The sequence below is a fragment of the Caretta caretta genome, chromosome 2 (assembly GCF_965140235.1).
Source record: "Caretta caretta isolate rCarCar2 chromosome 2, rCarCar1.hap1, whole genome shotgun sequence".
Taxonomy (NCBI): Eukaryota; Metazoa; Chordata; order Testudines; family Cheloniidae; genus Caretta; species Caretta caretta.
The window spans coordinates 117,092,053-117,117,743 of record NC_134207.1 but is presented as its reverse complement, the minus strand read 5'-3'; the positions used below and the strand labels follow the sequence as shown (position 1 = coordinate 117,117,743).

Here is a 25,691-nt window from a genome sequence, read left to right as displayed (position 1 = left end):
GCCACATAGTTTCATGAGGAATACTGATGCTAAAATATTAAGGGCCTGATCATTATGATAGTTTTACATCAGTGTCACCCCACTGATTTTAGTGCATAAAACTTGTGTAATGGAGTGCAGAGTTGGCCCTTCAATTTGATAGTAATGCTATAGTTGTGGCAGAAGGGGGATTTTAAGTGGCCTCTTTTTCAGGGGCTTTGTAATTTTGTGGGGTGAGAGGAAAGGGGGAACCTCTTGGAGCTGAGATTCCTTATGTTTGTAACCGTACAAAAAGTGAAACGTGCTTTTAAATTATGGTTTATTAAATTAAATGTTAATAAATCATATTCATTTATTAAATATGAAAGTGTGATTTTACATACAGGAGTAAGTATTTCTTTAAAGTTGTCAGGATGGAATTTTTTAAAAACTTCAGATTTCAGTCTTTGGATATAATAGTGTTCAAAAATCATGAGTCTAGGCCCCCAAAAGTCTTGACATTGTTCTAAAAATCATGACTTTTAAAATATATTACTTTTTTTAGATTCCTTTTTCATTTTGCCTTCTGAATTCTGAGCTTGTGGGGTGCACTCAAGTTCATGTCTTCATGCTTTTCTTTGCAACCACATGGGCTAGAAACTTATTTTAAAAGAGCTCTCTGTCACATAATCACCTGACTCCGAGAGCTGGGACTTAAAAAAACAAAAACAAAAAACCCCTGCCAAATATAGCAAGACTTACAATAAAATAGTGAGAGCTGGCAACTCTATTCAGTCAGGGCTAGTGCCTTGGTTATGTTTGAAATGATTTTATGGAGAAATAGAGAAGCACTTGAAAATCAGTTACCCAAGGAGAATTTATTTAAATGACTGTCACTATTCTTCTCTTCACTGTCTTCCAAGATAGGTGCGAGAAACAAGGTGAGTGAGGTAATCTCTTTTATTGGACCAACTTTTGTTGGTCAGAGAGACAAGCTTTTGAGCCACACAGAGCCACCCACCTTGTGTCTCTAGTATCCTGGGACTGATGCAGCTACTACACTGCAAGATACATGTGAGACATTCAAATGAAAGTATAATGGTACAATCACTTAAATATATTTGGTTAGATTCTTTTATTGTGTGATTGTTCTTTCTTTTTTTGATTTAATTAATCAGCTTCCTTATATAGTGCTTTAAAATTAGGAAGTGTGTTACAAGTGGTTGGTTATTTTTAAATCAAGAAAATTCTTGCAAAAATAGCTATTGAAACATTGGTTTAGAATTAAAATGCACACAATTCAAATCCACAAAAACCTTAACTTTGAATTTCTTGACTTTTAAATATTTATTCATATTGTTGTATTCATACAGTAATTTAACTATTTGCTAAGAGTTGATATAACATGCTGCTGGCACCTTCTCTATTAACCATATATATATACACACACACATACACATATAGACATTTCTTGTAACAATAGTCATGTCCAGAAATTAGTCCAAACCAAAATCCCAAATGCAAACACTCCCAAACTTCACAGCTCAGTCCCATTTCTACTTGTGATACTACAGGTCCGTACTGTACCTAAGAAACTCCATAATAAATGAGTAATAATAGAAAAATATATTGTGACTCAGAGGATAACTTTTGTATAAGGCTGTAATTTTTGTCATAGTCCTGCAGTATCTTCTTCTGTTCTTCTCTGCTAACATTGGCTAGACTCAGAGCCTGAAGATGACCAGCAATGTGAAGTTCATTTTCAACCTGTTGACTGTTAAGATTCCCTTATTTTTTCTTCTGCCATCAGCTTATAAAGCTTGAATACATACAGAAGCCTTAGGTTAGAAATTAATTTGGACTTTCACAAACTACTGATCAGATCAGCCTGAACAAATTCACATTGAAAAAAGATTGGAAAGCAGTGTAAGAAGTTGTTTTTTCCTTCTGACTGCTTGTTGGTGTTTTGGTGTGCACTATCTGTTCTTTGAATAATGGGTCACCTGATGCAGTGTAATACCAGCAGCTAGAACAGGGGCGGGCAAACTTTTTGGCCTGAGGGCCACATCAGGTTTCCAAAATTGTATGGAGGGCCGGTAAGGGGAGGCTGTGTCTCCCCAAACAGCCAGGCGTGGCCTAGCCCCCACCTCCTATCCGACACCCCCGCTTCTCGCCCCCTGATGGCTCCCCCGGGATTCCTGCCCCATCCAACCCCCCCGTCCCCTGATGGGCCCCCCCGAGACTCCTATCCCATCCACCACCCCCTGCTCCCTGTCTCCTGACCACCCCTGGACCCCCCACCCCTGACTGCCCCCTGCTGCCCCATCCAACCCCCCCCTTGTCCTTCCTGACTGACCCCCTGGAACCCCTGCCCCATCCAAGCCCCCTGTTCCCTGCCTTCTGACTGCCCCGCCCCCTGACCACCACCCCCAACTCCCCTGCCCCCTTACCACGCTGTCTGGAGCACTGGTGGCTGGCAGCACTACAGCCGTGCTGCCCAGAGCATCAGGTCAGGCTGGGGCTCTGCAGCTGTGCTGCCTGGCCACCCAGAGCGTTGCGCCAGCGGGAGAGGGGGAACACCACGGGGAGGGCCGGGGGCTAGGTTCCCAGGCCAGGAGCTCAGGGGCTGGGCAGGAGGGTCCCGCAGGCCATAGTTTGCCCACCTCTGAGCTAGAACCTTGCCTTTCGGTGTTTACTGTGGCTTTTACAACACAAGTTCTTCATTAAAATTGAACTGTTTCTAAATCATGGTAAAAAGCCCCACTGCAAACAGCTGTTGGGATTTTATGTTTAAAGCTTTCCTGTAGAATGAAAACAACTGATGGTTAACTTGATGGCGTGACAGTGATGAATATATACAATTTAAATATCCCACCAGACCCACCCATACAAGGAGAAACACCATGCTGCACTATATGATGGGAAATTTGAGAAAAACTTTCCAACCAAACAGTTAAACTTTTATGCTAGTTTCATACAAGCTTGATTTATTTATTTTCCTAGTCCTGTGACATTGTAGGGACACTTTCTGGACTAATTTTAGAGGGACAAAATCAACTTAAAATAATACTTCTTTCTGAATTTATTGTACCTGCTGCTGTAACCATTAACGTCTATGTTTACTGTAGCTGAAAGAGATTGGAGAACAAAAGTTTTTTTTTCTTTGTTTCAATTACTTTACTCTGACAGCACTTTGAGTACAGTCAGTTTAATCATTTCTCCTATAGTAATTTTTGTCCGCTTCCCCTGTTTGTGTGGGTCTTTTGCACCATGACAGTGAAAGACAAAGATATTTTTAAAATGTGCTTTTCAGATCATAAAAACTGAGAGAGGAACTCGGGGCATGTATTGCACTTGAAATTACTTTGTACTCTTTTAAAAATTGACTAGATTTCACATTGACTGTATCGCTTTTAAGTGCACATTTTGGACTGAGGTGGAGAGGAGGTACTTCAGTACCACACCACTTCTCCAAATTGAAATCTGGAGATATTTTAATGGGAAAAAACTGACCCCCTTCATATTTGGTGTGTTCCTACCACTTGTCGGGTGGGACAGCACTTTCCTTGTGCTCCTACGCTTACTGATGCTGAGTCAGATCTTGAGGCAGGGCTTCCTGTCTGTGACTAGCAAGAGACATGGAATGTTTCCTTCATTTGTTTCTTGTCTGTCTCTCTCCTTTTCTGATTTAAGTCTTTCTGTCTCCTTCTTGTTCTCCTGTTCTCTCTCATTTCCCCAAGCATCCTTTCCTGGGGCTCTTCCTTGTCCTTTTAGTTTTCTTCCCATTTCTTCTTCGTATTTCCATACCATTCTTTTCTCCATCTACCTTTGCTCGTCCAACCTCATCTTTTGCAACAAATCTTGGAAAAAGGGACCTTTCTATGTAGTTTTTTCCCCCCACACTGCATTGTTTAGCACAATGTTGATTCAGTCCCACACTATGTGACAAGTGTAGTAGACAGAGTGGGGAGTAGAGCCCAGATCTGTTGCACTGGTAGAATCTGGGAACCTGTAGAGGTATAGAAGCTACATGCTAAATGAGACATGCAGGTCTAATAAGTTCCTAGACAAGAATTATTGTTTCATTCTTCCCCATCCCATCCCTCCCAATAGCTGATTCAGATCGTTCCATCACCAATCGCTATATATATCTGCATATCTTGTAGCAGATGTTCAGAACTTGGTCTCTGTCTCTTTAATCTTAACCCTTGCCTTTTTATTGCTTGGACTCTTCTATGCTTATGAAATATGCCAACATAGTGTTTAGAAAAGTATGCTCGGTTACACTTTCTTCAGTGGATGAAAATAGATGCAACGCTCTTAGAAATAACTAGATATTCCAGCCCCTTTTACAGAGTACATACAAAATAAATAAAGGCCTACTAATACTGGTGAATTTCAATCTCTTATATCATTCCACCTTGAAAGCTGATTTTAGATGGGATGCTTTGTGGCAACATGGACCATCAGTAAAATACAGCAATTGCAATCTCAAATAAAAATTCCTACCTATAGTGTAATGAAACTTTTGGTTAAAAACAACACCTGCCAATAAAGAAGACCGGAAGGATACAGTACATTGAACAAATGCTATTCTGAAGCATTAGAAGGGAATGATACCGCTACTTGTAAAATTGGTAAAGGAATACAATGGGCAACCCAGCCCTCTTTCTGAAAGCTCTTAGACCAGTGGTTTTCAACGTGTGGCCAATGGACCCCTGGGTGGTCCACAGACTGTCTTAAGATTTCCAAAGGGGTCCACACCTTCATTTGAAAATTTTCAGGGGTCTGCAAATGTAAAAAGGTTGAAAACCATTGTCTTAGACTCAATAGCCTGTACTCTCATTTGTGTAAATTCTAAACTGATCAAGCCAATATTTAATGATGTAGAGGTGCCAAAATTAATAGTCCTTTATCTATGACCACAGTTTGCAAATTCACCTATTTATACCGTAACTTTTATAAAGCATCCTTAGTGCATAGTACAACAAAGTGCACTGCACACAGTTAGTTGTAAGTGAAAAGATTTCCAGGGAAGCTTCAAAGAGAAGGAAATGACTAAATATCTTGAAGGGAACCGCAGTAAAGTTCCAGCTAGATACAGCACCACAAATGAAAGAACAGCTTCCAACTGCAAATTAGTAATAGGGAGAGGACAGAGAGGAAGCCAAGATTGGAGTTGGGGGTGGAGGGGGTAAATAGACAGAAATGAAAGGCTGAGGAGTGTCTATCCATTAACTGTGTGTAATGAGAACACCGGGGTGGCTTTTCTTTTCTTAGTGGGCTTGAGGATAAGTCACTAGACTGAGACACAGGAGATCTGGGCTCAATTCCCCACTCTGCCACAGATTTCCTGTGTCCTTGGACAAGTCATTTAATCTTCTCTGCCTCAGCTTCCCATCTGTAAAATGGGCATCTCTCCTAACTCTGGAGGATAATGTGAGGATAATTTAATGCACATTTTGAGGCACTCAAATGTTGTTGTAAAGGCCATATAAATTCCAACGTAGGTAGGAAGTAATCTGAAGATGATGGAAGATGGGGTGGTGGGAATGGTATGGTCTTTCTTCCTGAGCAGGAGCAAGTTGGCATGTTAAGGAGAAAAAGCATCAGGCTGATTTAAAAGGAAAATCCTCCCCTCACCACTGATCCATAATTACATGTTCACATTGATAACATAATGTTGATTTATTTATTACCGACACAATTCCTGTTTCAGCTCCATTGGTGAGAGCAACTTTACTGGATTTTTTTTAATTCTTTGTAATTTATAAACATTTTAAAACAAATGATTATAAAATTAAAATCCAGGGAACAAAGACAAAATGACAGTGGATTAAGTTAAAACCCAAACAAGGCACAATGAAGGTATACAAGGGAAGAGAAATTAAAGAAAAACCTCTGGAGAAGAAAATGCAAATTCTAAGGTGCAAACCTCTTTAAATAAATGCAGGTGGCCTGATTTGGGTCTCACTTACCATACATATCTCATACCTATTTATGAGCATCATAAAACCGAGGCCACTGGCTTGCAGTTCTCAAGCTAAAGCAAGCTTCCACAAAGGGAAGAGGAACTTGGTGGTTTTGGTTAACTTTAACCCTGGACATAATGTCATACAAATATTATTTTATTTTGATTGGAAGCCTAAAGCATAAACCTGGGTGTCAGGAGATCTGGGATGTGTTTGTGGGTCAGCCACTGACTTACTGGGCTCACTTAATTGTATCTGTCCCTCTCTATGCTTCAATAGCCCCATCGTCAGAATGGAGAAAATAATGAAAGTAATTTCCTCCTAGGCTAACATAGAGCTTAATGAATATTGTAAAGAGCTGTGAGATGACAGAATGTGAGAAAACTCTTGTTGTTAATTTAAGTTTGTCACAATCTGTTGTGTTTTGTTTTGTTTTGGTAATGTTGTAGTTGAATATGACAAGGAGTTCACACCTCACCAGCGACACCACAAAGAGTTCAAGTTTAACTTGTCCCAGATCCCAGAGGGGGAGGCGGTTACTGCTGCGGAATTCCGAATCTACAAGGACTGTGTCGTGGGGAGTTTTAAAAATCAAACCTTTCTTATCAGCATCTATCAAGTCCTGCAAGAGCATCAGAACAGGTAAATAAGGGACGGTCACTCTTTTTCACTAACTACGGCAACTGTGAAGCCTGGGGTGGAGGACTCCTTTTTTAAGGAGGTGGGAATATTCGGAAGGTGCAGAAATCACTTAGAATATTTTTTGCCCAGGTTAATAGAGGTTGTTACTGTTCAAGTTTCATTTATTAGGAAGTAGACTTTATAAAATATAAAATGGATGTGGACTGAAGAAACTCAGCAGTAACTTAGTCCAGAATGTCATTTGGGGAATATGATTTTGTTGACTTAAAGTGAGACAAGAGTCTAGGGTGAAGCCATGTAATTTTAGACTAAAGATTCTGCATTGCTAACATTATTCATGCACACTAAAATGGGTATGTTCCATTTCAAATAGATACTAAATGGATATGTAATAGAGCTTATCCTGGAAATTTAGAGTAAAACTGCTACAGAAACATTGCTAAGCATTGTAGTCCTGATTCTCCTTCGAGTTGCACCTTTGTAAATCAGAAGTACAGTAACTTGATTGACTTTAGGGGAGTTACACCAAGGAAAATGAGAAGGAGAAGAAGACAGCCCCAGAAGTACAGGAGCTGAACTTTATATCTTGATAGGTTAAAAAAAATGCTTTAGTTATACAGGAAGATCAAATTCAATGCACTTGGAAAACTATGTAGGCTATTTTCTCCAGGAAATCCCTCTGTTAAAGGTTAGTTGATAATATAATCACAGAATCATAGAAATGTAGGACTGGAAAGGACCTCAATAGGTCATCTAGTACAGCCCCCTGCAGAGAGGCAGGTCTAAGAATTATCTAGACCAGTGATACTCAGACATCCGTGGTTCAGGAGCCAAATTAGCCATCAACATTATCCAAAAGAGCCACATTCATTGTTTCATTTATTGTCTAATCGAGCATCTATGTATCTAATCTAAATTCTCACAACAAAATGACTGACCAAGTATTATTATTTTATCAATTACAATTGGTTAATAACATATTGACCAATCAGGATTCTTTTACTAACTTGGATGGGTTAATAATTAAATCACACAATATTTTAATATCATGGGCTGTAAGGAGTCACAGGAGACACATTAAAGAGCCATTCGTGGCTCCTGCGCATTGGTCTGCGTATCACTGAGCTAGATCATCCCTGACAGGTATTTGTGTAACTTGTTCTTAACTCCTTCCTCCTTCCCCTCCCCAGTGACGGTGATACCACAACCTCCCTAGGTAATTTGTTCCAGTGCGTAACTATCGGCACAGCTAGGAAGCTTTTCCTAATGTCTAGCCTAAATCATTGCTGGAATTTAAGGCCATTGCGCCTTATCCTGTCCTTAGTGTTTAAGGAGAACAATTTATCACCCTACTCTTTATAACAACCTTTTGTTTACTTGAAGACTATTACGTCCCCCTGTTATGTCAGTCTTCTCATCTCCAAACTAAAGAAACCCAATTTTTTCTGTCTTTCCTTGTAGGTCATGTTTTCTAGACCTTTAATCATGTTTTTGTTGCTCTCCTCTGGACTTTCGAGTTTGTCCATATTTTTCCAAAAGTGTAGTCCCCAGAACTGGACACAATACTCCAGCTGATGCCTTATCAGTGCTGAGTGGAAAAATTACTTCTCATGTATTGCTTACAGCACTTCAGCTAATATATCCCAGAATGATGTTCACTTGTTTTTGCATTTACATTGTTGACTCATATTTAGTTTGTGATCCACTGTAACCCCCAGATCCTTTTCAGCAGTACTCCTTTCTAGGCAGTCATTTCCCATTTTGTATTTGTGCAGTTGATTATTCCTGCCTATTTGTAGTACTTTGCATTTGTCTTTATTGAATTTCACCCTATTTATTTCAGACCATTTTTCTGGGCTGTCAAGACCATTTTGAATTCTAATCATGTTGTCCAAAGTACTTGCAACCCGTCCCTGCTTGATATCATCCACAAACTTTACAAGTGAACTCTCTATACCATTATCCAAATCATTTATGAAGATATTTAATAGAACTGGACCCAGGACAGATCCCTGTGGGACGCCAATCAATGTGCCCTTCCAGCTCGATTGTGAACCTATGATAACTACCGAGTACGGTTTTCCAAACAGTTGTGCACACATCTGATAGTAAATTTCTGTAGGCTGTATTACTTTAGTTTGTTTATGAGAAGCTCATGAGAGTAAGGCTTTTGACACTGTCTAAAATTGAGATATATCACATCACCTGCTTCTCCCCCTACCCACAAGGTTTTCTCCCTTGTCAGAAGAGAATATTAGGTTGGTTTGACATGATTTGTTCTTGACAATCCATGTTTACTGTTGTTTATGACCTTATTTTCTTCTAGATGTTTACAAATTTATTTTTTGCTCCATTATATTACTGGGTACTGAAGTTAAGCGTACAATCTGGGTTGTCCTTATTCCCGTTTTTATAGATAGGTGCTATATTTGCCCTTTTTTCCAATCCTTGGGTAACTTTCCTGTCCTCCAGGAATTCTCAAAGATAATCAATAATGGCTAAGAGATCTCTTCAGCCAGTTCCTTAAGTATTCTAGGTTGTATTTCATCAGACCCTGCCAACTTGAAGACATTTAACTTGTGAGTAATTCTTAACTTGTTCTTTACCTATTTTACCCTCAGATCCTACCCCATTTATACCGAAGTTCACTATGTTAATCATCCAATCAGAGTTTTCACAAAATAAGTTAACAGTAACAAAAAAGGCATTTAACGCTTTGGCCATTGCTGCATTTTCTATTATTGTCTCTTCCTCCTCCATTGAGTAATAGAAACTACCTTGTTCTTGGTCTTCTCCTTGCTTCTAGTGTATTTTTAAAATGTTTTCTTGTTACCCTGTGTGTCCCTAGCTAGTTTAATCTCGTTTTTTGCCTTGGCCTTTCTAATTTTGTCCCTACATGCTTGTGGTGTGGGGTTTTGGGTTTTTTATTCATCCTTCATAATTTGTCCTAGTTTCCATACTTCCTATCTTTCCTGTGCATTAGGATAGTTTGCTTTTGTGCCCTTAATAATGTTTCTTTTTTAAAAAACTGCCAACTCTCCTGAACTCTTTTTTCCCTTAGACTTGCTTCCCATGAAATATTACCTACCAATTCTCTGAGTTTGCTAAAATCTGCCTTCTTGAAGTTCATTGTCTTTATTTTGCTGTTTCCCTCCTACCATTCTGTAGAATCATGAACGCATCATTTCATGAACATTTTAATCCAAACTGCCTTCCACCTTCAAATTCTTCACTAGTTCCTACCTGTTTGTCAGAATCAAATCTAGAACAGTCACTCCCCTCGTCTCTTTCTTCACCTTCTGCAATAAAAAGTTGTCTCCAATACATCCCATGGACTTCTGGATAATCTGTGCCTTGTTGTAGTATGTTCCCAAAAGATGTGTAAGTAGTTGAAGTCTCCCATCACTACCAAGTCCTGTGTTTTGGATGATTTTTTTTAATTGCTTAAAAAAAAGACTCATCCACCTCTTCTTCCCGGTTAGGTGGTCTATATTGGACCCCCTACCATAATATAAACTTTGTTTTTAACCCTTTTATTCTTACCAAGAGACTTTCAACAGGTCTTCCTCCCACATCTATCTCAACCACAGTGCAAGTATATACATCTTTGATATACAAGGCAACACCTCCTCACTTTTTTCCCTTGCCTGTCCTTCCTGAATAAGCTGTACCCTTCTATACCAGTATTCCAGTCATGTTAATGATCCCACCAAGTTTCTGTGGTACCAGTTTGATGTAATTGTGATTACTCACTAGTATTTCTTATTCTTCCTGTTTATTCCCCATACTCCTTACATTAGTATACAGACATCTATGATCATTAAATTTCCCATCTGTATTTCCTCTTGTCTCTCCTTTGCTCCTGCCGTGATTGTCCATGTTGGCCCCAGATTCTGACCCTACACCTAGGTCTCAATGTTTTGGACTTACCTATGGGCTTTTGTCTCCTGCTATATAAGTGTATTCTTATTATTTGGGGCCTCAAATATGACCATAATATATGACCTATATATATATATATGAGCCTGATGCAATGCCCTTTGAAATCAATAGTAGTCTTTCCATTAACTTCATTGGGCTTTGTATCAGGCCATAGGCTCTCCTGTCTATATGAGGCTTTGACTATTGTATAACTGGAATCTAATAGACAAACGGACATTCAAAATATAGTGATATAGACAATCTACTGCCTATGAGAAAGCCCTGGACTTTGCTGCATGTTGATACTTAGCAACATTTGCAATCAGTACGGTGACAGCTGGTAGGCCACTGGTGTCAAATAAGATGTGGAGGGCAAAGACAGGGAAGATAGAACCTGTGGCACAAAAATTATAAGAAATATGAAACAATTTGATATATTTAAGGAATAACATTCATGTCAGGGAAGCATCAAGACAAAAATGAAATTAATGGTCAGTTAAATGTCAAAGTAAATCTGAGCCACATAAGCAATTTATTGGCTAATGATGCTATTCCTATAATAAAAGAAATGAGAAGATGCAGCAAACTACAGCATTAAAAGGAAATATTTTCTTTTCCTTTTGATGGTTTGCAAGGTGCTGATGTTTTGTGATGTTTCTTTCTCAGACTTTCCATTGATGTCATTTTTGGGGCCATGCCTTAGCTGAATAAGTGTTGTGAAGACCAAGCAACCATTCACTAACTGAAGCTAAGAGGAGTGGCATTTGTAGAAAAGGAGTGAAATAATTGGATGCATAATATCAGTGAGGATTTTGATATGTTGGAAGGGAATAATGTTGGGTTTTCTAAGTTGTGGTCTGCTGAAATCTCATGTTTGCTAGCTAGAAGTATATATGAGCTGATATGGACGTGTGTGTAGACTTTATAGTTGTCAGCTGTTCTGTTCATTGTGACCACACAGACTTAAAGACCAAATCCCAAGACTTTTCCACAAATACATGTTTCCATCACTGGAGCTGAAGAAGAATCTCTGTTAACTAATGTAGTTTTAGGCCTTCAATATAGTTTCTGTGCACCAGTCCCTAGAGCAAGCCATAGTAATGCATATTTCAGCAGGTCTGACATTCCTTCCCCTACAGGGCATTGGTAACTTTTGTTTGTATGTAACATTATAGTACAGTGAATTGAGTAAAGTATTATAACTTAAAAATGGGTGAAGAGAAATGGGACTCTGATATGGCCCATAGCAATTAATACTCCCATTTCTTAGAGGTTGGTGAAGTCTTTGTTTCAAAGTAGTTGTTAGTAATTCTGTATATGATGTTGTTGACAAGCCATATCTGTATTTCAAATAATATATTAATGAACATAAGTTGCACTGTTGAGTTGGGAGATAAATGTACCTTTTTATTGGGCATTTAGTACTCATGCAAGATTGACAGTCCTGGATACTGCAGCCCTCTGTTTAGTCACAGAACTGGTACCCTGAAGCCAGCAGCACCTCAACTCGGAATTGGAGTGATCACCTCAAGAAAGTAATTCAAGTCTCTCCATTCAGTTGTGTTTTCCTGTTGATACTGCCGACAAGGGTGCCTGTAGTGAGGTGCATGCTAGAATCTGAACAGAGAATCCTAAAGAAGTTTCATCTAGGCCAAACAGACAGCAATTTTCAGTTACTGTTAACATGGGCTAGATTTGAACTGGTGACGCAGATCTCCATAGCTCTTTACTAATCCCTTACTCATCTGTTCCTTTAGGGAATTTATTTATTTTTATATGTGTGTGTGTTTATGTTGGGGTGGGGAGGGGGGTTCTAGCTAAAGAAACATGCACTTTGGATGCATGCCCAGGACTTGTCTACACAGATTGGGCTTCTGATGACAAGGGCAAAATTAGGCCCATATATTCTCAGCGTCATTAGAGAGAAAACTTTATTTCTTCTACTCTTAGCTTAAGTAGTTGTGGATTTTTTCATTTTTTAAAAAATAGATACTATTTTGCAAGAAACACAAGCTTCTGACCACTCTGCAACTTTAGCTTCTATTTACATTTTTGACACTGTAGGGTGTGTTTGCCTAATGTGTGACCAGGTTAGTGTAATGTGTACCCTTGTTGTCCCTTGCTTCTCTTAAAGGGAAACACTAGGTACTTGTTTACAGGTGCTTGCCAACATCTGTACCTAGGAAAGTCCACACTTAAACACATCCCATCTTCTTGCCTTGAAGTCTCTTTGGATGCCCTACGTGAAGTTTGAAACACACTTGGTTTGAATAACTTTTTATCCTTTGATCATTAGTCCGCTTATTTTCTTTTCCTTGTGATGAAAATACTTCTGCGGAAGTTGTGGCTAAAGTTTTGCTTTAGTGATTCATTTGGAATATATTGGGTTTTTTTGCCTATTGGGAACAGTGTTTTATGGCTCAAAAGCAAAAAAGCAATAGTTTTTTTTTTTTAAAGGAGCCAACAAAACATTCGTAAGACCTGCATTGAGTTCCAGCAGCTGACTTATAAGCCAAAAAAGAACAGCTGTCTTTTGCTTCCTTTAGACTAATGGCTTGAATAAGGACCTGATATTTGCTGACATTTGATGACATTGTACTAAATGAAGAAGAGTCTGTAGACATCCTGAATTCTAGCCACTGATCTTTAATGCAGCTAAATTGAAGAGAAGTATGGGGAAATTCTAGCTGGATTTGGGGTGAACAAAAGTGAATTGTGTGCAAGGCGGTGGATTGACAGAACAGTAGTTATCTATCCATCTAAAACAGATACAGCACAGGATCCTGCTCTGCTGCCAGATATTATTCCTCAACTCTGATCAGGAAGATTCACCTTCAGATCTGAGATAAGATGTCCATTCAGTCATTGATCTTTCCTCTTGAGATTGCCAACAAGGGTGCCAGTTTAACGGTGGCTTTTAAGATGCAGACACAAATCTGCTAGGAAAAGGAACAATTCATTTCTATAGGCTGATGAAACACCTTTGAGTGATGATTGTGACGGGTGGATCACAGAAACCCCCTTGGGAATTGCCACCTGATGGGCTGAGACTACCTCTCAGCACTGTTTTCCTGTTTTCCCTGCCAGCTTGGGACTTCAGTGCCCTGCCTGGTTGTGCCAGACACGCTAGCCTGCTACAAACACAGACCCAGGTCTGAACCACGTCCCCCACAAGCTGCAGGCTTAACTGAAAATAGCTTAAGAAGTGCTCCTGTCTCCAGCACTCAGATACCTAACTCCCAATGGGGTCCAAACTCCAAATAAATCTGTTTTACCCTGTATAAAGCTTATACAGGGTAAACTCATAAATTATTTGCCCTCTATAACACTGATAGAGAGATATGCACAACTGTTCCTCCCCCCCCCCCAGTATTAATACATACTTTGGGTAAATTAATAAATAAAAATGATTTTATTAAGTATAAAAAGTAGGATTTAAGTGGTTCCAAGTAATAACAGACAGAACAAAGTGAATTACCAAGCAAAATAAAATAAAACACACAAGTCTATGCCTAATATAGTAGGAAACTAAATGCAGGTTAATCTCACCCTCAGAGATGTTCCAATAAGCTTCTTTGACAGGCTAGCCTCCTTCTAGTCTGGGTCCAGCAATTACTCACACCCCTATAGTTACTGTCCTTTGTTCCAGTTTCTTTCTTTCAGGCATCTCTTTGGGGGTGGAGAGGCTATCTCTTGAGCCAGATGAAGACAAAATAGAGGAGTTTTCAGGGGCTTAAATAGACTTCTCTTGTGGGTAGAAACCCGTTCTCCTCTCCTATGCAGAATCCAACTGCAAGATGGAGTTTTGGAGTCACATGGGCAAGTCACATGTCCATGCATGACTCAGAACTTTACCAGCCGCTGCCACATTCCCAGGAAAGCTCAGATGTGGATTGGTGTCTCTTAAAGTTCATTGTTATCTTAAGTGTTTCTTGACTGGGCACTTACTGAGAATAGTCTTTTCTCAAGAAGCTGACCAACTTCTTCACTGAAGCTACCTAAAATCAAACAAGTACATAGCCAATACTCATAACTTTGAATACAAAAATGATACATGCATGTAAATAGGATGAATATATCCAGTAGATCATAACCTTTGCAGAAATATGTTACATGGCATATCTAGCATAAAACATATTCCAGTCATGTCATATTTACACGCATAAACATATTTCTGGAAAGCATTATGGGGTACAACGTCACAATGATAATTCTTGGTGATTACTGATCTGGGTTGGATTTGAACAAGTCACTGAAATGTGAAAAGCTCTGTGTGTCTTTGAGCAAGAAAAATCATGACTGTACCGGGAGGGAGAATCCATGAATACATGAATTTGGGGAGATGAAGCCTCCATTAATGAATGAAACAGATTAGAATATTGAGTGTCTCAAGAAACAGAAAAGGGGAAACTGCAGGGAAGAGACCTGGGAAGGGGACAAAAATAAGTGCATCACTCCAAAAAGGTGTCCCTGAAGTTACCAGGGAAAAGAATGAGCCACTGGATGCTGTGGGGTGGGGGTAGGGGGCAGGGAAGGGGAAGGTGTCCATTGGTTCAGAAGCATGTAATAAAAACTCTTATTCAGCTCTTCTTAAGGAGAAAAAAAAACACCCCACTGACTGACTTCATAGAGGTTTCGCTTATTAGGACCTTACGGCAGTGCTAATAACCCTTCCCGAGTGGAGTTAGATGACATAGGGGTTTAAAAAAAACAAAAATACCCTACTCTTGAGCCCTGTCTGTACTCTGTACTCTGTTGTTTACTATTGATGGAACTGTACTGGTATTGAATAATGGGTCCTATTTTTGCCATTGTAGAGAAGGCTGAAGACAAGCTTACAGATGTTACAATATATAGACCTTGTACTGAAATTCTCATAGATGAATGCTCTATAATTCTGTATTTCGGCATGTACTGAGAAAGCAACAAAAAGGAAGTGAATTATCATATCAGTTCTTAAAATAACATAAAATCATTATGGAACGATTTCACATTGTCTTTATTTAAAGCAATCAAAAAGTAAAAATGATACTCATGGCACCTGGAGACATTGAGGCAGTCATTCAGGGCAGTATGATCGAAGCATATTTTCTTTTTTAAAAAGAAAACATTTTAATACTGACTCAATAGTGTCAGCAATGTGGTGGTTCCCCTTCCTGTCCTTTGTATGGTTAAAAACAGTGCTTAGTTGTTGAATTTCTGATTTAAATCAAATCATTGTTACAGACTAATTTTTTTCATTACAAAAACCACTGATGTCTTCAGCAGAACATTGAGGAAAGATTAATGAAACTTAAGTTGGGCCAGAAATTTGACCTACCTTAAGCATCCCCTTTGAACAGTTATACAGATTTTGTGATTGTGTAAAAAACAGTCTTGTAAAACAGATTTGAAGTATCTTTGGACTTATTTTGAATGTAGCAGTCTAAAAGTTTGAAACAAATTGTGGGCTAGTCTGAGGTTAGGAGGTGGAAATGAAACATTTTATAAAACAATGCATCTATCAGCTTCTGCTTCTTTTCAGCCTTTAAGTTTTCAAAGACTGAGGTTATGTCTATGCTGCAATCATAGTATGTGACTGCAGCTCATGTAGACATACCTAAGCTAGCTATAATCTAGATTCTAGCTAGCTCAGCTATCAGTAGCATTGAAAAGCGTCATCAGCATGGGCTTCCGTGCTGTCTGTACAAGCCTGCCCAGAATCCTCAGGACTTCAGTGGTTAGCCTGCTCTGAAGTCCATTGTGCTAAGGCTTCACAGCTCTGCCACCCAAGCTAGCTAGATTAAAGCTAGCTCAGGTATGTCTACTTAAGCTACAATTACATCCTGTGATTGGAGTGCAGACATATTCTGAGAGGTTATTCTCTGTCCCTGGGTTATTTCAGCACCAGCGTGTACATTTTTTAAATACACAAAATAAGAGAGATTGTCAAAAGCACCAAAAGAATGTAGAGGTTACAAGTCTCACTGACTTTCAAGTGCTTGTGACCAGCTTCATTATAAATAGGGGAGACATTCTCCTTCACAAAATACGGCAGACTGTAGTAATGCAGCCTTTTATGATGCTGAGGCAGAACAGAGAGGAATTCAACCCTATTTACATTTGTGTTCCAAATATATATAGAATGCTGAGTTTGTGGAAGCAGAAGAGGGAATTTGAGTTCCAATGCTATTTGGAAGTGGGTTACTCATTTAAGAGAGACATGAAAAGTGAAGGGAAGAAACAGATTTATTTCTAGAAACACGCCATTATGTATATTTTTTGCTCAGAAACGTTCTTGCTTTCTCTTGGCGAGGTGTTGGGTCAGGAGTGGGAGCACTGAGGGGGTTTGTGGTTGATCAAAGATGTCAACCCTTGGTTGGGATGATTATTATGTTTTCAAGTGTAAATATCCTGTTAGTACAGACCTCAGAATCCTCCTACACTGTCCAAACAGCTAATCTATTTAAAAAAAAATGAAGCAATGGCTTAAGCTGAAGATCAAAAGAAGGATATGGTGCTTTAATGGTCAACATTTATTAAACAATTTCATTCATATCAAGAATGAAATATGGTAGCTTGATGTGCGTAGAAAGATTCCTCCCACATGATAAAATCGGGGTGGGGTATGTCCTTCACTTCTCTCATTTATATAGTGTGTTCTTCTGCAACAGAACATCATTCCGTTAAGGGTTAAAACTCTCATTATTTTTAGCTGTCAGTTAGTGGTAGTAAAGTCTTTCTCTTTGCAACAGGATATTTATACAAATGCTGTCTGAGTTTCTAATCTAAAGGGAAAATTGATTTGCAAGCAGTGTTTATAGTTTAGAAAATAACTGTCCCCAACTGGATTGGAATTGGCTTGTTCAAAACAAATGGCAAAACTAACGTCAATCTGTCTCAAGCTAAGGTCAGATTTGTATATAGTGTGCATATATTTACTCCTGAGTGGAAGGGGAGGGTGGGTGGGTGTGAGTGTTTGTTTAAAGTGGTTTAAAAGTCAAAATTGTTCTGGGGTGAATTTAGCAGATAAATGTTCAGTCCTGTAGCTAATTATCTTTCCCTCCAAAATCTGAAGGAAACTTCTTTAGCTCCCCCCCCAACCCCGCTCTTTTTTAAGGACAAAGAAAAGCCCTGTTGGTGCAAAATCAACTGAATTCTGAGATGCGACATGGTCTATTTAGAGTATATTGGTCTTGTGATTAAAGCACTGGACTGGGAGTCCGGAGAGACAGACTGCTTATGTGAGCTTGGGCAATATTTTTTCACAGTTTAACCATTTGTAAAATGGAAATAATACTATAATACTTACCTATCAGGGTTATAAGGGTTAAGGACCTGGTCCTGCAAAGAGTTCCATGTGGAGAGAACCTACACCCACATGGAGCCCGTTGACTTTCTTTTAGTTTCTTACAGGCACAGGGGTTCCCTTGCATTGAGCTCTTTGCAGGATCCAGTTCCAATTTCCTAACTTTTGTGAGGTTCCTTGTGATCTGTTGAATAAAAGTGCTTTAAAATTGCAATGTTGTTAATATTCCATGTTATAACTTTGCATGTATCATGTTCTACACACAATTTATACAGTATGTCCTGCATGTCAGCAAACTCTTTAAGATTTTTATCTAGGCAACTCTAAAAATAACATACAGAAAGAGTTTGATTTATAGTTGGGCTAGGCTATACCTTCAAAATCTTAACTCTGTAAGACTACATTTTATGGTGGGTACAATTTTTCACTCTATTCGTGTTGGTTGTTCAGAAGAAAAGGTCTTGATCAGCAGCATCACACCCAGAATCAGCAGCATCACACCCAGAATAATTTTTCTGGAGATCTGAAGTAGTGCAAACTATAGATTGAGTGTGATATACAAAAAAGTATTAAGAAAGGATATTAAATTTTTAAAAAATAAAGCAGTAAAACCCCCTCACATTTCTGTGCAAAAATCTCCTTTGAGGTTGACGTTATGCAGTCTAGACTATTATGTCAACTTGTCTTTGAAGAAAAGTAAACAAAAATGTTCAGCTGAAGAAAGTTTTAGGGACTTATAGTAACTAATGCCTCAGTAAATGGCTGTCAAAGCGTAACAATCCCTTAAACACCTGGGTAATTGGGAGCTTTGAAGCTGAGCCAAAAATGTTGTTCCTCATCCGTAATTAAAATAAGAGGCCGTTAACTTAGTCGTTTGAAAGTGAGAGCTCTGTTTATTCTCACTGCTTTCTTGGGAAAACTTCTGCCTAGTTTGGGGGAGGGGGTAGAGGGAGAAAGAAGACTGTTGGGAAAATAGAAAACCTTTTTCCAATATATATGTTGTAAAATTTAGCTTTTTATAGCACTGGTGTTTTTCCTGTGGCAAAATTCCATGTTATAATGTGTACTCAGGACAGAGAGAAATTATTGTAATCTGGCGATTTCACTAATTATAGTAACAAAAATTAACCACTTGACTAAAATATAAGCTAATTAGTGTTTAGTTAAATAATTAAAATGAATTAACACCCACAGACATTTTGTTGAAAGGTTTATTGAGATTTTAGCTAAAGAAATATTTAATTACAGGGGAAAACACCATAATTAGATGCAAACTATTCCTCCCATAAATGCCCTGACTACATGGCCAGGATGCTGGTGTTAAGAATAGTAGCTATAGTTGATATTTATATCTGGATATTTATAAATGGATCCTTTTCCAGAGTACTGGAGTTAGGGCAGAATTTATGATTCACACAGACAAATCATACTTCTCCCTTAGACTGTGAGATTCTTTCAGCCACTTGCAATTGTTGTCTTGACCTTTGATTTCAGGGCCTTATCCAAAGTCAGTTGGAGGCTATGGAAACACTCCCATTTACTTCAGTGGGTTTTGAGTCAGACCCATAAAATGAGGTCTAGAGGAACGAGCTCCTAACTGAGTGAGGAATTCCTGACTCTCATCTCTCCAGTCGGCTTGTATGTAGTCTTGGGAAAAAATCACTTCACTTCACTACCTCAGTTCCCCCCATTTATTTACTTCCCCATAATAATACAAACCTATCACTTATACAGTGTTTAATGTGCTGCACAAACATTACTGAATTAACTACTTGCAGGAGTTTGAGTATTAAGTATGATTAAAATCTTGATTAGGTTCTCAGATATCACAGTGATGATGAGCACAGTGTAAATGCAGAAAAAGAGAACTGTCTGTGGATATAAAATGCCAGGGACAGTTTAACTAAGTGTTAAGCAATGGTTCATTATGGTGTTGGAACTTCACTTCTATATACTGAATGCAAAAGTCCTCTCTTCTCTACATATGTAGGAGGCTACGTAGTATCCTTGAAATGAAGAGAAGTTTGTGCGTAAATCAGTGATAGCATCAGATTCTGTCTGTCTTGAGTCTATGCTGTAGACATTCTTTCCTGTCAGGTCCTAGGTAGCTTGCTCAGACCACCCCATTTCTGACTCTTCCACTAACATTCTTTCTCTTTCGCTCCCCTCCAGTCTTCTCTACCTGGTCCATGTCCCTTATCCATTCCTACCTTTCTGCTGCTCCTATATGAAAAAAGTATGATACCGTTTTTAATAATATAGTCACAAACTATTTTTTTCCACAGGACCCCTACCTCATTCACTGCACAGGATGAATGGTGCTCACTGAAGGCTAGCTAGTAAATATTTTGTTTATCCTCACTGTTCAATGTGTGGCGCCAGGCCTTACTCATGGCACACTATTCAACCCTGCTCTGAAGACTGAATTAATATTTCTCATGGGCTTTTTTTATCATGAGGAACACCATAGAATCTGAGTGTTTCACAAACCTTAATCAATCTTCGCTACCCCCATTTTACAATTGAGGAACTGAGGCACAGACAGATTAAAGTAAAACATGTCCACTAATTTTGGGTGCCCAATTCGAGATGGTTAAGGACCTAACTTTTCTGAATATTTAGAATTTTACAGCACTTCATAGGTTCAGAACTGGGCTCAATTGATTTCTAATGCAGCTGTGAGTTTTCAGCTCTTCCACAAATCTGGCCACAGGTGTTTCAAGTTGGGCACCCAAGAAATGAGGAAAACATATTTAGTGACCACCTGTGAAAAATTTGGCTTCAGTGACTATTCTGAGGCAGAGGTAGGGATAGAATCCTGTTCCCCAGGGCAGCTTTCAGCTGCCTTAACCATCAGAGCTTCCTTTCTCTTCCTGCAATCCCTTGCCTCATTCACTGCACACCTTCCAACTTCTTCAGTAAATGAGGCAGGGAGTTTACGGGCAACAGCCTTGTTAGCTACACAACCCTGATTAATTCCTGAGCAATCATCATGCATACACAGATGGGGACAACATTAAGACTGCGCAGCCAACCTTATTTTTGTCATTTCTTAAGTTTCAAGTGCTTGATTGTATGATCTTAACATTGGTGAAGTTTTTCAGTTTGCTTTTGCAAAAATTTAGAAAATTACTCATGGAGAACCATATTTATCCCGCCTCACCCCACGAGCTATCAGTAGGGTTAGAACCTTTAGAATTGCAACATAGACCTCTGCCATTTGAGCTAACAGAATAATTGGTAATAGTAGTAGGTTATTATCCTCTGCGGGGGTCTGTGACCACAGGAGGAGGATGAGACAGATGCATATTGTGCCAGTGGGTTTCACGGATATTTTCAGACAGCAGAGGAATGTTGAGACTTGGGAATCCTGGGCTTAATACTGGTTTCTGGAGGGGAGTGTGCTGTAGTGGTTACAAACCCCTTTCTGTTCCCATCCTTCCCAAGCCTGACCACTCCAGCTTGTCCCTTTCTCAGTCTGTCTCACTCCTCACCCTTCTGCATTTCACTTAGACTTTCTTCTCCATGCTGCCTGAATGCCAGCAGGGGAGCCTGAAAGCACAGGCGAGGCTGCTTGTAGTTTTGGGACCTGGAGCTGCAGTGGCCTTCAGCTGGCAGGAGGAGCAATTGCAGGGAAAGTTCCGCTCTGCCATGTAACCATATGATGGTGCATGCTCTGTTGCTCTGCGGGGATGGCATACAAACGGTCAGATTGCCATGTAGGAGTTATGTGGGGATGGAGCATTCTCGGTGCAGATGGAATCTTCAGAGAATTTAGCTGCTGAACTCTGAGTCTTTACTGAGCATGAACAAATTTTGGTAAATTTTCACTGGGATAGCAAAAGGCACATCCCTACTTATAGCAGGCCTCTGTCAAATCCCTTGCTCCAAAACAGGGAGTGCTAGGGCTTCTCTATGAAATGACTGCAAACATTTTTTTAATGTGAGGAAAACATTGTCTCCTAATTTTGTTCCTGGAAACAGCTAAGCCATTTTTGTTTTCCTGAAAATTAAAATCTCAGCACAAGTAGTTATTCTGATAAAGTTACAATAGCTGAAAACAGGCCTTATAGTGGTAGGTATCAGGCTACCTTAACTATAGGTGCTTCTGCTAGCGTCACCTATAACATCTGTGGAATAATACTTCAATAGCTGGCTTCATAAATCTGTACCAAGGAGAAAAGCTAGTGGAATAGTGGTGCTGGTTGGAAAATGGTGAGAATTTTTAGAGGAATTTTTTTTTCACAATTTAAAAAATTGACCCAGGTCTATTGAATAGTCTGTAAACCTATTTGTGAACAATAGTTGAATTGAAAAGCATGATTTTTCTAGTGTTTTTTTCATCATATGTGGCCATTCATACCTGTGCAAAGTGGGTGTAAAAAGCAAGCATTGGTGTAAAGTGGAGAATTTTGATTTGGTCGCATTTTACACCACTTTTCACTCACTCCACACACATGTAAAAGGTTTTCTAAAATGCAAGATAGTGGCGAATCAGGCCCTGAATTTCAACTTGATCTGTTCATACTCTTTGTTAATTTGATACTTTATGAGTGTTTGTGAAAGTGTAGGTTTTCTCCATACATGGTTCTGAATAGTTTTGTGACCAAACACATTTGTTTTGGGTGGAGGTAATGTGTCAGTTATTTAGGGTTTGGGGATTAGAGGAAGGCAGGCTGACGCATGTTAGGGTGGAAGAGGGCAGAGATGGTTTACAGGAAGCAGATTGAGGAGGGAAGTTCAGAGGAAAGACAGCGCAGGGACTAAGAGGACCCTCTTGCACATGTGTAGCCCACTTCAGAGGGTGCCAGGGAGCAATCTGGAAGTTGTATTACAAGACTCTGGGCTGATTCAGCAGTTAATCCCTCAATAGTAGTGGTGCTCCAAGGTACACAGCATGCCTGGTGAAGCCCAACTCTTGCAATCAGAGAGTTTTTCCAAAGCATACAGCAGCTAACCAGCCCCACCACTTGCTGCTCCTGGAGGTGAAGGTCACAGAATTTCCCCTGAAACACTTTTCCCATTGGAAGGGAGGATGCAAAGACTCCTGTGGGAAAGGCTGCTGAGTCAACCACAGAATGTGGTCACTAGCTGAGAGAGGAGCAAAGCCTTTCCACTATAAAAAGGAGCTGCACTAAGAGCCCTAATATACTGACGCACTTATTTTTCCATGTGTGATCTCATGTAAACCAAACTACTGGGCAATATGACATAGCATTTGGCCAAAAATAAAATGTAACTCAAACAAAACTTTTTCTGTAATTCATCTTTGATGGGAGAAAAGGGACAGGTAACCTGTTTTCTCATTTTCCGTAGGTTCTTATTAATCGTAATGTGTTTTTGCAAAAGAAATAGTGATAGGATTGGTGTCAGAGACCCCTATTAATGTTGCAATATTGGCTCATCACACATAAGAATTGTAGCCCTTTACATAAATAGGGATACATATTAGGAAACAGAGAGACATGGTAATAACTTTTGGCCACTGTACACTCTAGACTATATTTACACCCAAGCCTCACTGAGGTAAGGCTTAAAATCCAGTTACCAACATACAGTCCTAAGTATTAGCATTTCTGTAGCTGGTGTGGGTTCCACAAGCCTAGAAAACAGCTACTTTTTGTAACATTTTGAACTATATTTTTTCAGAAGCACATGCCTTTTCATGGTGAAATTAAAGTAACAAATGAGTAATATTTTAATTTTGACTCTTCCCACTACTGTGATAGTGGAAGCACGTGGGGAATACTGGAACCCCCGCCTGACCATGTTCCTGTTTTCTTTTGCAGAGATTCTGATCTGTTTTTGCTGGATACCAGAGCAGTGTGGGCCTCAGAAGAAGGCTGGCTAGAGTTTGACATCACTGCCACCAGTAACATGTGGGTGATGAACCCTCAGCATAACATGGGACTCCAGCTGAGTGTGGTGACCAGGGATGGTAGGTTACAGACCACCTTAGTTGATTCATCTGGCAGGTGATTGTCTTTGTTAATTGTTTATAGCATCAGCCCTAATGTGATGGTCTGGGTAATGTATCCAAGTGTACAATTGTTATGTGATAGACTAGGCAATGCATTCAAGCGCACAGATGGAAGGCTACTTACTGTCTGTCTGATGGCCTTCTATGTATCTCTCTAAAATACTTTGAGTACCCCGTTCTGCCTGTTGTATGTATTCCATATGTAGATCCTGTCATGGATAGCTCATAGGAACGCCACAAGTGGCCTGGCTTGCAGATGCTCTACATTTCTGATGCTCCCATTGACCTCCACGCCTCTGAAAATCCAGCCAAATAAGTTTTATTTTTTTATTTTTTCAATTCATGGAAACATTTTCCAGTGTAACTTTTTTTAAAAAGAGGTCCACGTTTAAGATGTACAATGGCTTTAAAACTGATGCTAGATTTGCTGCAATTGTTGTTTCTGCTACCCCAGAATCCCTCCTACTACTGAGCTGTCCCTAAAAACATCAGAGGGTAAAGCACATCTACCATTGACTCCAATGAAGCCAGGGTTTCACCCACTGCCTTCAGTCTATCAGTTGCTGATAAAAGCATTGCCTCCAGAAAGAAGCAGCAGCAGAGTTTTCACTAACATGAATGAAAAGCAGAAGGATTGTGATCCACATTACAAATCCTAATTAAGCCTTGCAGTAGTGCTGTGGGGTAGGGAAGTATTATGATAATCAATTTACAGACGGAGAAACTGATGCACAGATGCAGCTTGTCCAGCATGACATGGAGTGTCAGTAGCACAACTGGGGGTAAAACCCATGAGTTTGTCTCCCAGTGTCGTACTCTAACCCTGAGATGCAATTTATCAGATTCCACGTGTGAGAATGGCTTTGCAGACTGTGGGACTGAGAACTGCAGAAGAAACAGTAACATTTACAATCCATGGCAACTTTGAAAGATGGAAAAAGGGAGGTTGGTGGTGGGAAGGTGGAAGAAAAGGATGGAAGATGGGGAAGGAGGAGACAAAGGAGAATGTAAGAAGGGAAGGACAACATGGAGTGGTGTGGAATTGTGTCTGCCTTCCACTTTTTTCCATTTTCTTCATCCTGTTTGGAGTTCCTCCATAAAACTCAAGCAAGAGATCAGAGACTGTCCAGTGTCTGTTTTGCCAAAAGAAATGTGGGATGCCAGTGTCCACCTATCTGTATGAGCTCCTGATATGACTCTATTCCCCAACTCTAAGCTCTTTATGGGAAAGATATCCAGCCTCTTTTCCCTCAAAATTTCCCCGGGTTTTCTCCCTAATGTCTCTATTCTTGGTGGCTCAGAAGTGGCATCACTAATTTTGCAACAGGTTTAGGCATTTAATTATATATGTGTAATATACCAATGTGTATACATAGCATTAGAGATGCTATAAGAATTCAAAAATTCCCTGCTCTGAAGAGCTCACAGTCCAAGTTAGAGAACATCATGAAGAAGACAACAGTCTATGGTGGAGGGGGTAAAGGAGGAGAGAAAACAGAAAAGAAGGGGAAAGGGAATGCTACTTGTGGGAGAGCAGCTGTGTGTGTGTTGCTAGCAAAAACTATTCAAGACTGTGTTGATTTTTTTAACCCACCTTTTTATTTATTTATTTATTTTTGTTCCATTTGAAGGTCTCAATATAAACCCTAGAGCAGCAGGCCTGATAGGCCGAAATGGCCCTTATGACAAGCAGCCTTTCATGGTGGCCTTTTTCAAAGTGAGTGAGGTTCATGTTCGGACCACTAGGTCAGCCACAAGCAGGCGCAGGCAGCAGAATCGAAACCGCTCCACTCAGGCTCAAGATGTTTCCAGGGTATCTAGTATTACAGGTAATTTTGCAACATCTATTTTCTCTGGAGATCAGACATCTTTTCTCTTCTAAGATCTTTCATTTGCTTTGATATGTGAAAAAGCACAAAAAGAGCATGGA

The 25,691-nt window shown here is 39.6% G+C and overlaps 1 protein-coding gene across 2 annotated transcripts in view; it reads left to right on the top strand.

Moving 5' to 3' along the window:
- Window positions 1-25,691, top strand: part of BMP6 (bone morphogenetic protein 6) — a 163,252-nt gene that overhangs the window by 114,930 nt on the left and 22,631 nt on the right. The window contains exons 2-4 of one of the 2 annotated variants that reach the window (XM_048839805.2): window positions 6,380-6,572; window positions 23,571-23,719; window positions 25,393-25,590. In XM_048839805.2, the coding sequence (XP_048695762.1) occupies window positions 6,380-6,572; window positions 23,571-23,719; window positions 25,393-25,590 (540 nt within the window). The remainder of the gene's footprint in view (window positions 1-6,379; window positions 6,573-23,570; window positions 23,720-25,392; window positions 25,591-25,691) is intronic. The other variant, XM_075125385.1, reaches the window with a different exon arrangement.